Genomic DNA, 13240 nt, shown 5'->3' with positions numbered 1-13240 from the left:
GACTATGTTTCTCGGCTGGCCTGGGAACGCCTTGGGATTCCCCCGGAGGAGCTGGCCCAAGTGGCTGGGGAGAGGGAAGTCTGGGTCTCCCTGCTTAGGCTGCTGCCCCCGCGACCCGACCCCGGATAAGCGGAAGAGAATGGATGGATGGATCTTTATTTACATCTCCTGGTCTGGATTTCTTCTGAATAACTAAAACCTGGATGTCTCATGGTGAGTCTAAAACCTTGTCTGAACTGTTGCCGTGTGACTGTTATAATTTTATTTTGTTCTTTGGATAGTGGTGGAAGTTGAGCAACACTTTTCAATCATGCCTGTTGTAATTGATTTTGTTCTTCTCTTTCAATTACCCTAACCATTTGCCCTATTCGACATTGCAGTGCTCTTAAACCTTCCACTGAGGTTCAGTTCTCATCTGTCTTTTCCTCTGAAATGTCAAATACTGAGGGGCTAATCCTTCACTTTGACTCTGATTGTCTGACAGTTCTAGATTCTATAGCTCCTTTAAAAAACAATCAACCAAAACCCAAGCCAGAGCCTTGGTTAAATGACAATACTTATGGAAGGAGGTTGGATGGGAAGCTGGGTCCAGACTAAAGTCTGAGTCAAGCATCAGGGCGATCATGTGGTTCTCTGATATAAGCTGCACAGGCTTTCTAGGATCACAATGTTTTCATGGAAGTTAGACTGATAAGAGACAGGAAGGATCAGAAGTGGCCCAAATCCATTTTTTTTGCCCATATACAGTCAGAACATGACAAATCTGAATTTTTCTAATCTGACTCAGGTCTTTTTCATATATGGTACTAAATCGGATACATATTTGAAGGGTTTTTTGCAGTTCATCAGACCCTTTTGTCATTGAAGTAGAGGTATATGGATCAACGCAAATATTGATATCAATACCAGCGTCATGCAGTTTAAATTTTGGAACTCTGCACGTCTTTAGCTACAGAATAGAAATCCAGTTGCTTTATCTCTTTTTACAAAATGTTTTAGATTTGTCATGTCCTGGATGACTAAGAATCTACACCAACATATGATACTTACATTGGCATCAGATCGTATTGATACTAGTATGATGGGATCGATACTTGAGTTTGTTTCTACTTTTATTACATAGCTCACGCTTATTGGTTTTTTTGATTTATATTTCTGTTCCCAAAACTCCATACTGGACCAGACTGATGTGAACTGTGAGTCAGACTGACCAACATGTTAACAGGGTGACTATGTGGGCACATAAGTTATTTGAAGATATGAGTGAAGGTAACTTAAGCATTACTACGTGACAAAAGTGGTGATTAACAATAACAAAGCAAAATCAGTTTCATCATTATCTGAGTAAAATTATTCACCTGATCTTCTTTGACAATGTTGCTGTTGGCCTTCTTTTACATTTCTACACATACATTTTGTCAGCTGAACAGCAATTTCAAAGACAAATCCAAATCTTTACTTAGGTGGCTGAGGTTCACAAATGACACAAAATATGTAAATAACTATAAGTTTTCTAAGCTAAAACCAAGAATTAAGGTACAAAAATTTAAAATATATACAACTGCAAATCATATTGTGCAGACACATACATGTTACAAAATAACGATAAAGTACACAAAAGCAGGGTCTCAGAAATATTAGCTATAGCAATTAACTTACCATTTAAGTGAAGGACTACTGGTAAATTCTGTTTCAAACAGCTAAAGCAGGTGAAATTTATTCTTAAACTTAAATTATTAAGATAAGTGATAATGAGAAGCTAATCTGAACATAATAGAAACACTCAAATAGTTCATGATAACTTCAGGACCTGACATTAACATGGCCAGTAATGCTTTTATTAACATGAACCCAGGTAGGCACAGGTAGCTGATTAACATCTCATTCACCAAAGAAACATTTCCTGTAGCCTAGACAGAACATTATAAAGTCCACAACATTCACAAAAACATTTTAGTGGTGACGAAAAGTCACTATACAGCTGCCTTTTTAAATCCTAATTAATTTTAACGTTTTACTGAAGAGCCTGAATTATTCATCAAAGTTTCAAACATTAAAATCACAATCTGAAAAGCATTTTCACTACTTCATCTGGCTCAACTTTGGCTGGAGCCAGATTGGGCTAAAAATTATAGAACATTAAAGTGTACAAATGAAATATATTCTCAACTGAAGGTGAAACATGAATAGCTAATACTACTAATGTGTACTAGCTACAGTTAGCAGAAGAGACAAGCAGACATGTTCATTGAACTACTTTAGTTATTTAGAAAGTCAACCATAGATGATTATGTGTCATAATAACAGTATTTAACAGCACATAAACAACAAATCATGAAAACAAGTAGAATACAAACTTCTTTTACATGGATGAGGACATCATTACTTTGAATCACCAGTTTTCAAATGTCCTCGAAATCTTAGGGACGTTGCTTGATTCCAGAGATTCTGTTATCCCAGAGTGATGAACACAGAACTGAACAAATGTGACTTACCCTGATAGGCTTTACTAGGACATGCTTCAAAGACGTATCGTAAAATACCTCAAAGACGTACTGCAATATACTTCAAATACTTCCCACGATGTGTCTCAAAGATGTAGTACGACATGTCTTAAAAATAGTGCCACGTGCCTCAAAGACTAAATGAGACCTGCTGCGACATGCTTCAAAAATTAAACGTGACCTGCCTCGAAGACGTAGCAGAACCTCAAAGATGCAGCGCAAACTACCTCAACGACGCAGTGCAACCTACCTTTAAGACGTAGCGCAACCTAGCTCAAAGATGTAACGGGACCTGTCTCAAAGATGTAACGCGATATACCTCAAATGCGTAGCCGGACCTGTTTCAATGATGTAGCGCAAACTACCTCAACGACGCAGCGCGACAGACCTTTGAGACGTAGCGCAACCTAGCTCAAAGATGTAACAGGACCTGTCTCAAAGATGTAGCACGATATACCTCAAATGCGTAGCCGGACCTGTTTCAATGATGTAGCGCAACCTGCCTCAATGATGTAGTGCGACCTGCCTCCGAGATGAAGCGCAACCTGCATCGAAGACATACCATGACTTCCTTCAAAGATGCAGCACAATCAAAAATCGCAAAATCTGATGAAACAAAGAAATCAACAGACGAGGCAGTTTCAGGATAGTTTCTGTATTAAAAGGAACTTATGAGGCTTTTATCAACATGGCTTGGATATTTAGTAAAAAGATAAAAAAAATAAATTTAAACTAAAATAACTCCAAACTAAAACACAAGAGCATCTATTTTTTTCTCAACAGAACCAATCCCACCAGTTAACACAAATAACCATAACCCCAAGTTAATCCATTAAAGCTTTAGCAATTGTGCTTAAGAAGTAAAAAATTAAAATAAATTCAACAATTCCATTTAGATGTTTAGCGAGAAGCTAGAACAGTGAAGTTTGAGTGTTGAATAAATTAAACAAAAAAATAAGATTCTGAAAAAAATTAGCATAATGTGTAGTTTGTAATTCAACATGAAAACAAGCTTACAACACTGATCTGGCACTACCGACCCTAGATATATGCATCTTAGATTTTCTAATCTAACCGAGTCCTGGACTTTTTAAGACATGTCTACAAAAGCCATCCTAACTTACTGAGCTCCCAGAGTCCTGGTGCCGATGTTCTTCCTCATCAGGTATGCCTAAAACTGCACAAAACATCAACTGTGTGAAGTCTGAAGAATATTGACTGGTAGATTTTTCCTCACAGACACTATAAACTATCTGATGAGAAAAAACTACAAGCCAAGTTAAAGACTAGGGATGACTAGTTCTGATGACAAGAGTAGTATAAAAATGCTGAGTAGGAATCTTCACGTTTTTGTTCTTCCTTCAGCGTTGTTCCTGGTGTAAGTTTCAGGTTTTTTTTTAATGGTCAGCCCCTGATACCTGACACTACAGTTAAATTCATGAAAGTTAAAGTTTAGCACCAATTCTGTAACTAGCTGCACAGTGTTTACACTCAGTGGTGACAGCTTCAGAACAACGGTTTGTGATACAGTGTGTGCCAAATTGTTTCTAAAAGTTAAGGTAAAGAATTTAGGGTTCACTCTGAGTTGATCTTTTTTTTTTCAGTTTGATAACATGCACAGAAAAATAAGTAAAGCAAAGGAGGTGTACTGAAACACTCATCAGTTCAGGTTTTTCTTTGCTCAATTTACTCAACATCTAAAACAAAGACAGATTTTCTCATGGGCGGTCTAGTAGATAACCAAGTAAAGATTTCCATGTGGTTTCTGTCTTCAAGAGCAAAAACCATCAGGATCGTGTTGATATGGAAGCGCTCATTTTCATACTCTTTGGGTTAACTGCACCAAAGTTAAAACATGCAAGTCCATGCGACTTCAACTTGTCATCATTAGGTGACATTATCCAACTTATCTTCCTGTGAAATGTATTGGTTTGGTCGGTTTGTTTCTTTTTTTGAGGAATACAATCAAATAATATAAAGAGATGTTTTTGACTGTTCACTACTCCAATCACAAACAGGATGGTGAGCTGGGGTTTTGTCTCTGGGTGACCTTTGACTTTCACAGGTCAAAGATCATTCAGAGACCTTTCTGTCTGGTGCTCGATGTGTGAGTAAAAAACCCATTAAATTCATTACACTTTACATTAGAGATTCTTATACCGCTCTGGACTTTAAAGCCAAACAAATTCTAATTATCTGCTTTGTGATTCAGCAGAGATCACCAGAAACACAAAGAGCTGTACAGTATGCCAAGCTGATTTTATGTTGTTTGAAGAAAAAACATCAGTGTTGAGTAAAACCCTTGAGTAAAGAAGTGGAGACCCCATTGATGAATGTGCAATCTCATGTGTAGTCTGAGATTGGGCTGCCTGTCAGCTTCATGCTTTTATCAACACCAGGAACCTCTGACTGTTCAGAAAGAAAAAGATCAGAAAGATAAAGATCCTGTCTTATCCCCATCAGAACAGTGTTTTTAATAAACATTATCTGGTACAGAAAGGAAATTTACCGTATAGTTGTGCCATCTACCATTTGCAAATGAAGTCTGCAGAAGTTAGAAGGTGTAAGTGACCATTAAGTGTAAAAGTTTGAAAGCTGGAAATGGCTTGCTGAAAATAATGTCACTATATTTAAAAGTCTAGCTAATGACAAAGGCTGAGTACCAACTTGAAAATAATTTTCAGCTATTGACAAAACCATATTTGTAGAACTGAGTTCTTTGTTTCCAGCATATATTCTGTTAAATAGGTTAGTTTACTTGTACATAAATTCAAGCAAAAGTCAAACAATGCAGAGTAAACATCAATAAACTAAATGTTTAAAAAGTATGTAACCTTATCCACTTCATCTATACCAATAAAATGCATTCTTAGGCCTAAATTCTGCCTTAAAACCTAGTTATCAATGTGCTCATGCTACACAGAAGAAGAAGACGTTACTTTGTGGAGTTCATTTGGCAGTTGGCTTCTTTCCTTGATTGGCGTCAGAAAGCATTAGGCCCGGCTAATGGCTGCAGCAGAAACATAACCAAACAGAACTGCAGTTCAGTTTGTAAGTAGTCTCATCAACAGGTTTACGGCTACCTGTATGAGGAGCTTCCATTAATGTACCACAAGGTTGGATCAGGTTGGGAGCTACTGGAAAAAATGTGAATTGTCATATCCATGAAAAACATTCTTGCTTTGATTGTCAATCACAGATTAAAAGGAAAAAAAAATGTAAAGAGACATTTGTAACGCTGCAGTGGAGCTGGATCTGATGCTCAGTCCGTTTCTACCTTATAGGAATCTTCTGTAATGTATCTGCGAAAGCACTGATTAAAAAAACAAACAAAACAACAACAAAAAAAACAGGTCTCTGCTCCTGACTGATGTCATGTATGAATAAACCTAAACTGGGCTTCTTGTTAATGTCTCGTTCACATAAAAAATTAAACTGCTCAAAGTGCATGTGCAGTAATAAAACAAAACAAAAAAACACAAATAAGGTTAAATATAAACAGCATGCAATTGTATTTGTTCTGATGGATCTAGTATGTGCACAATACTCGTTACTAATCGCGAAAATTCCTGTAAATTAAAAGGTTGCTAGTTAATTTTCATCTCTGTAAGCCGATAAATGTTTATACCTGGTGGGAGCAGTGAGCCATCGTTGTTCTCGCCTTGTTTCTTTCGAACAAGCATCTCTTTGTAATGCTGCTCTCTCTTCTCCAGAAGCCTCTGGTTGTACAAATCCAGCTGCAACACAAACACAAGGACTCTAAATTACATGGAAATACATGCTACAAAAAGCAGGAAAAAAACTGTAAACAAACCAAATAACAAAAATGAACTACGTTTTGTAGCATTTGGCAGTCAGACTGCAACAATCAACCAGTATTAAGATCCTATATCTACCAGGCATTGGGTACTGGGAAGATAGCTGATGAAAAAAAACTTCATTTCATTCCTGTCTCATAATGTAGAAGCCTCAGCAATAAAAAACATTACATAAAAACTGAATATCCGGTGTATGTTCTCCCCATGCATGCGTTTCCTCCTAAAGACCAAAACATGCATGTTCGGTTAACTGTTGACTAATAATTGTCTCTAGGTTAAGGTGAGTGTGTAAATTGTTGTCTGTTCTGTAAGCAAGCATGTTTCTACAGATCAGATCAGAGCTTTGTGAGAGAGATCAGGAGTTTTTAATCCCAGAAACCAAATAACCACTCCATCTTTTTTTCCCCCCAGCAGGATGGTGTTTCCAGCAAAAAACAGAAGCTTTACAAGTCATGCTTTTACTGCAATGCATTTTTATGAAGAAAATAAAAATTAAATTAGCACATCCACAACGGTAAGATTGATAAGGTTATATATTATAAAGACTAAAGCTGAATGGTAGATTTACAGTATTCAGTGGAACGAGCTAAATGCTAAGTGTCCAAGGTGTAAGTCAACAGTAAATGATCGAACTAAATCAAACCACTCACCACCTTCAACAGCCTCCATAGCATCCTGACATTAAACTGAGAGCTCAGAAACTTTTCAGAAAAGGTGTTGGTCTTTTAGTTTTCCATTAATAAAATGAAAAAATACTAAAAACATTTGCTGTTTTGGTGGATAAGTGTCAAATGTGAAGGAATTGTTTCATTGTTGGTTGTGAACAAGTGGGGTGCCACAGCTGTCTGACTGCATCAGATCACAATGCTTAAGATGAAATAAAATACTCCTTATTTGCAAATTGAGCTCTTCTCTTCCACTGCTACAGATTACTGCTTTCTCTGAGAATGTTGAACAACTCGCAAGTAATATCCTGGTAACAATATCTAAACATTATTTTTGTTGAATTCATGGTTAACAAAGCTACCAGCTCCAGGGTTTCCCCCAGAAAAGAGGCTAAGCCCAGTGGTAGGTGGCCGTTCACCAGCCGATTGCAGGCTGACCGTGATTTAGTTAAAAAAATGATTAAAGTTGACAGGAAAGTTGAAAATATGGCTATTTATTATGTGATATTGTAAGATATTTGTGTCAAATATTTACACAATTACAGTTTTACAAAAAGGCACTTTTGAAATACTTTTTTAAACAAAAATACCATTAAAATAAATACTAATTGTTTGCACCTAATTTGAATCTTAATTTAAGTCAGATTTACAAATAAATTAAATTAACATAAATGAAAAAGTTCAAACAAGGCACAAACACGTCTCACGTCAAGACCAATGAATAACATCACAGAACTCTGAAAACAGAGAGATGCTGTACTGTACTGTGCTTTTTGTGGCACAGGCTGCATGTTGGATCACTACACAAAACACATCTAATGCTGAATTTAATAGCAACATTTTACTGTTAAACAAGGAGAAATTATCACGCGTCATATTATTATTTTCCCTACAAAACATGCTTACCATATTCGGTCTTGTAAAGCCACCCTCTGAATTTCAGCTCAACTAACCATTGTGGTCTATAAACACTCCTTTTTATCGGCTGCAGCAGTAATCTCCTTCCATGAGTTTTGAGCCGTTTGATTATCTTGGTGATCTCTCACAGAGGGATCATAAAAATGCTGATACAGGCGAACCAGCTCCGCTGGAGCACCGAAATCCTCCATTTTGAATGTCGCGCGAACTTAAAAACATTAGGACGTGCACGATCACATGACACTGCACAGGGCCTTTGTGCAGGGGCGGGGACAGTGCGATTGCATCACTGTTGGCGCGCGCACCCTCGCGCGGTGACCTCACAGTGGGGGTGCTGGTGGAAAAATAAACGTGCATAAAAACATATTTTTATGGGGAGCTTGGGTAGGGAAAGCCTAGAGGCCCGCCAGGCTTATAATACACTGGGGGAAACCCTGAGCTCCATAGAAAATAGTAGAGTTTAACAAAATAAAAGCTACTCTGTTTAGCTCTTGTTTTTAGCAGGAGTGATCTTTGAAGCCTAACGAAGTGAAAATCTTTCATTACTCTTACCTTCTCCTTTTGCCTGGCCTTTATGTCCTCGTCTGTCTCCACTGTGGCTGGCCGATTGCTTGATGGCAGGGACTCTGTAGGTAAGCTGAACTGGACGGATTTACTTGGTTTGGCTGATGGCTGCACACTAAGAGACTTCACCGTCTCTATCACCTTTAAGCATCGTGCCACAGTTGTAGAGATGGCTGACTGGTCAGAACTTGCAGGACTCAAGTTTGCAGCCACTGAGGGTGGTGCTATTGTTGCAGTGGGTGAAGGCTGTAAGGAACTGGATGTGCTTGGGGGTGAAGCCTGATTAGGGAGCCCAATAAAGAGCGGCGTTGACTGAATGGGGAGTGAAACAAAAGGAGGCTGTCCAGGGAGACGCTGGGGTGGAGGTCCAGGAGGCGGTCCTGGTGGTTGCTGTGCAGGACGCCGCGGAGGTGGCCCGGGGGGAGGTCCTGGAGGGGGACCCAGTCTTTGTTGTGGAGTAGTTGCAGGTGGAGCAGAAGTACTAATGCTGGATGTAGGGTACTGAGTTGGGAGAATCTGGGAGACCATGCCAAGAGGCCAGTTCAGTGGGGGGCTTGGATGTTGATAATGAGCAGGTGGAGGCCCAGGGGGTGGTTTTGGACCAGGGGTGGTGGTTGATGTGCTCTCCATCGTCTTGGTAAGATTCAGTTGTGCCGTCCTGACTGCCTCCAAGTTTTGATGGTCTAGGAATTCATCATACTTCAATACGGCAGTTTTCTGTTTGCCGACAGGCTCGAGACTGGAAGATCTGGCAGGGGAGAGTGAATGGACAGGATCCAGTTCCACAGACCGAGCTCTGCTGGCCTGCAGGTCTTCTCTTCCTGAAGATAAGGGTTTTTTTTCAGTGGATGAAGACATGGCACTAAAGATTTTCTCCTGAGCCTGGCTGGCCAGTTTGGAAACATCTCCCGAACTCAGCTTCAAACCAATTGAACGCAGAAGACTCTGAATCTTATCATAAGGTTCTGGATTTGGTTCTTCAGTTGTTCTCTCGACTGAGGCCCGCTTAGGGCTTGGCTGCTTCTTCTCGCCTTCTAGGGTTAGACTGCTGCTTGGGGGTTCTGAGGCCAATCCTACAATTCGAGAGAAGCCTTTGCCATCCTGAAGGGCACGTTCATGAGGCAGGAGGTCATCTGTAACGCAATCTGGTTCAGGGTTCTTCTCAGCATCCACCTTTTTGCTAAGCATGTCAAGGAAGCGGTCCAGAGGTGGTTTCTCTTCTGGAGGGGACTGGGATGCTGAGTTTTCTTGGGGAGAAGGGGTTCTAGGAGGTGAATCTATTGGAGAAGGAGGTCTGTAGGCAGATTGGGATGGTCTGGCAGAAGTACCAGGAACTTGGCCAGACTCAGGTTCTGGAGACTGACTTTGTTTGACTGGAAGATACAGATCATAGGGACTTCTATAAGCTGGGTCATAGTACCGGTCATCATAAGGCTGGTCATAAACATCATAGCGATCGGTGTAACGAGGACTGGTTGAAGGCAGTCCACCATACGGAGGTTCGCCATAGAGACTCCTATCATAAGGGCGGTCACTATACGGACGGTCACCATAAGGCCGCTCAGGGTATGGATGACTAGCATACGGGTCGCCATAAGGCTCACTATACCTCCGACTGTGGTACGGCCCATACGGTCTGCTGTAATACGGATCATCATAAGGGGGCCGAAGGTACTCGGGTTCCCCATGTCTCTTCTTCAGGATAGACCGAACTGGTTTGTACTCAGCAAGTGGCACGGTGAGCCTGCCATGGTCATAGTCTATGCAGGTCCTCTGTCCAGGCTCCAAGTCCACCAATGATTTTTTATAGGCAATCATCTCATTGAGCTCCTCCAGCTCTCTCTTCTTCCTGGCCAGCTCACTGTCCACGACTCCGCCTTGTCGGTGTGGAGGAGTCAGCTCCCGCCTCCTCTTGTCTTCACGCTCTCGGCTGGTTTTGGTCCTTTTCCTGGTGGACCCGTCTCTGCTCCTTTCCCTGCTCCTTCTGGGGCTCCTGCTGTAACTCCGGCTTCGACTGCGACTTCTGCTGCAACTCTTGGTGTGGCTCCTAGTGTGCCTGTGTGACCTTTCGTGGCTTTTTCTCCGTCTGTGCTTGCTGTTCTTACGGTCGCGGTCAACACTGGGGCTGCGTCTCTTTTTAATGACACGTCCAAACTTGTCTCTGGATGGACTCCTACTTTTACTCCTGCTTCGACTACAGCTCCTACTGTGGCTGTGGCTGCGGCTCCGGCTCCGAGCAGATTTATACCGAGTCACGTTGTAATCCTTCCTTAGATTTTTCACAACCGCCTTCATCTTTTCTGCCTCTGGTTTCTCCTTTCTTGAATAGAAAAAACATTGTTTGAATTAGCACATATCATAAAAATGTCTGAAGTCAGAGGAGGAAAATTCAGTCAGTTTCACGGCCAGATATATGAACTGTCTTTTATATCATGCAGTAAAAAATAAATTAGATTGAAACTCACTCATCATCTTCAGATGGTTTTGTCAGTTTGATGGTCATCTATCAAAGAAACACTTGGTTACAACAACAATGATCACTGTGCCCTTTCTTTTCACACAAAACTCCAACAGAAATGCATTTGTTAACATGTCAGTGAATATACACAAACTACGTCACTCTCAGCTGGTTTGGGAATGCCTCAGTGTCTGGTGATCAGTTCCATCATAAAAACAAATCTGCTCACCTTTCCTTTGTTTGCACCAACTCCACTAAGTTTCCGGACCGGGAGGAAAACCTTTTCAGTAAAACGTTTTATCCTGATAGCCTGGTTCCCCCCCTCAGCTGTTTCACACTTTGAGAAACAAAAAAAAGGACCATTTTAAATCAGAAATGTGAAAATTGTATCTGTTATTTTGGTGTAAATCTGTTTGTTAGCGGATGATTGTTTATTGCTTTCCGTTTATTTTCCCAAAGTAACTCTCATACTTTGCTCTCAGGATAAGCTTGACTCACCGGAGCGATGCTGAACTCAACCTTCTCGTTCAGCTCTAGTTTCTTCTTCTCCATCACCTCTAACATGTTGAAGTAGAGCTGAGGGCTCTGGGAGAACTTGATGAGTCCAGAGTCTTCAGAGAACTCGATCACAATGCCCTGGTAGAAACAGCCGATCACACAGACAAGCAGGTTTAATTTTAGACTCAAATTAGATCCAAGTCAAACTGAGGTCAAATTTTTAGTGAATGAATTTTTATTTATTAGTATTTTTTTAAAGACTCTGGATGTTCATCAGAATCTTACATGTTGACGTTGTTCGTTGGACTCTTCAAAGGAGTCATGGAGAATTTCTATGAATATCGCTCGTTCCTCTTTGGTCTCCTGGTGGGTGGCGATGCTGAAACGTACCTTTAGAGAAGAGAGTCGGGATCAGACTTATGAACCAAATCATAGATCAGAGATGAATGAAATCAGCTTGGTCCTCACCTTGTCTCCGACCAACATGGTGGCCGTTGTTAGCATGTCTTTGGCAGTGAATGAAAGCTGTTTCTGTTTGCCGTTGATGGTCATCACAAGTCGACCCATCTCTAGCTCTGCTTGACACTTGTTTGCAGGTTCAGGAGTCTTAGCCATTGTCTCCTCAACACCACCCTCCTCCTCTTCCTCCTTTTTCTCTTTCTCATCAGTCTCCTCCTCATGATCGTTCTCCTCTTCCATCACCTCTTGTTTTATCTTCATCTCCTTTATCTCTTCTTCTCCCATCTGAAACTTCATCACCTCCTCTTCATCCACTTTCTCCTCTTTTATTTTCACCTGACAAAAGAAAAAATATTTAATAAAAATATTTCCATTTCTAATGTCTTCATAAACACAAAACAGTTGCAGCATGTACGTAACTCCTCCTTTTCCAAAAGGTATTAAAAAACAACACAACTGGATTTTTACTGTGTACTTGAAGACATTTTGCTTCTACACATTAGATAATACACACAATAGTCCCATGGGTACAGGTTGCAGTTCCGCCGTCAGCCCCCACCCCCATCGGGGGTCAAGGTGACCTCGGTCACAGATCCTGCGCAAACTGCGGTTCTGCTGCAGGAAATAGAAACCCTCCTGGACAAAAAGGCCATAGTATTGGTTCCACCACCTTTACAGGCCGGTGGGTTCTACTCAACCTACTTCCTCATTCCAAAGAAAGACGTCTCCCTTCGGCCAGTGTTGGATCTCAGGGGGTTGAACCAATTTCTGAAGGTCCTGCCTTTTCGCATGCTCCGTACGTGCAACGTTCTTCAGACCATCTGTCCAGGAGAGTGGTTTACATCCATAGACCTGAAGGACGCGTACTTCCACGTTCCAATCCATCCGGAACACAGGAAGTACCTGCGGTTTGCCTTTCACGGCGTGGCCTACGAGTTTGCGGTCCTGCCGTTCGGGCTCTCCTTAGCTCCTCGAATCTTCATGAGGTGCATGAGGGCAGTCTTAAGCCCCCTGTGTCTGTCGGGGCTAAAGATCCTGCCTTATCTCGACGACTGGCTCCTCTGCGCCCCCTCCTTTCAAGAGGCAGAGCAGGCAACGTTGAAGGTCCTGGACCATGTCGAAGCGCTAAGGATCGCAGTGAATCTGCAGAAGAGTTCACTGATCCCAGCCCAGCAGGTGGTCTTTCTGGGCATGGCCCTGGATTCAGTGGCCATGCGAGCCCGTCTGACTACGGAGAGGGTGGACAGGATTCAGTCCCTACTCCAGTCCTTTCACATCGGGGCAGCACCTCCACTCCAGCTGTGGCTGAGACTGCTGGGGATGCTGGTCGCAGCCTCAGCTTTGACTCCCCTGGGG

At 41.5% G+C, this 13240-nt stretch overlaps 1 protein-coding gene across 4 annotated transcripts in view; it reads right to left on the bottom strand.

Annotated features, from left to right (window-relative positions):
- The window catches only part of si:dkeyp-121d4.3, a 32508-nt gene that overhangs the window by 7401 nt on the left and 11867 nt on the right, over positions 1-13240 (bottom strand). For 3 of the 4 annotated variants that reach the window (XM_017434444.3, XM_017434441.3, XM_017434442.3), the window contains exons 14-20: positions 11894-12220; positions 11711-11815; positions 11426-11563; positions 11157-11264; positions 10935-10972; positions 8458-10789; positions 6133-6241 (exon numbers count right to left, since the gene is read on the bottom strand). In XM_017434444.3, coding sequence (XP_017289933.1) covers positions 6133-6241; positions 8458-10789; positions 10935-10972; positions 11157-11264; positions 11426-11563; positions 11711-11815; positions 11894-12220 — 3157 coding nt within the window. Of the gene's footprint in view, positions 1-4746; positions 5515-6132; positions 6242-8457; positions 10790-10934; positions 10973-11156; positions 11265-11425; positions 11564-11710; positions 11816-11893; positions 12221-13240 lie in introns of those variants that run through there. The other variant, XM_017434445.3, reaches the window with a different exon arrangement.

Source organism: Kryptolebias marmoratus, linkage group LG22, assembly GCF_001649575.2.
Source record: "Kryptolebias marmoratus isolate JLee-2015 linkage group LG22, ASM164957v2, whole genome shotgun sequence".
Classification (NCBI taxonomy): Eukaryota; Metazoa; Chordata; class Actinopteri; order Cyprinodontiformes; family Rivulidae; genus Kryptolebias; species Kryptolebias marmoratus.
This window is presented reverse-complemented; position numbering and strand designations above follow the sequence as displayed.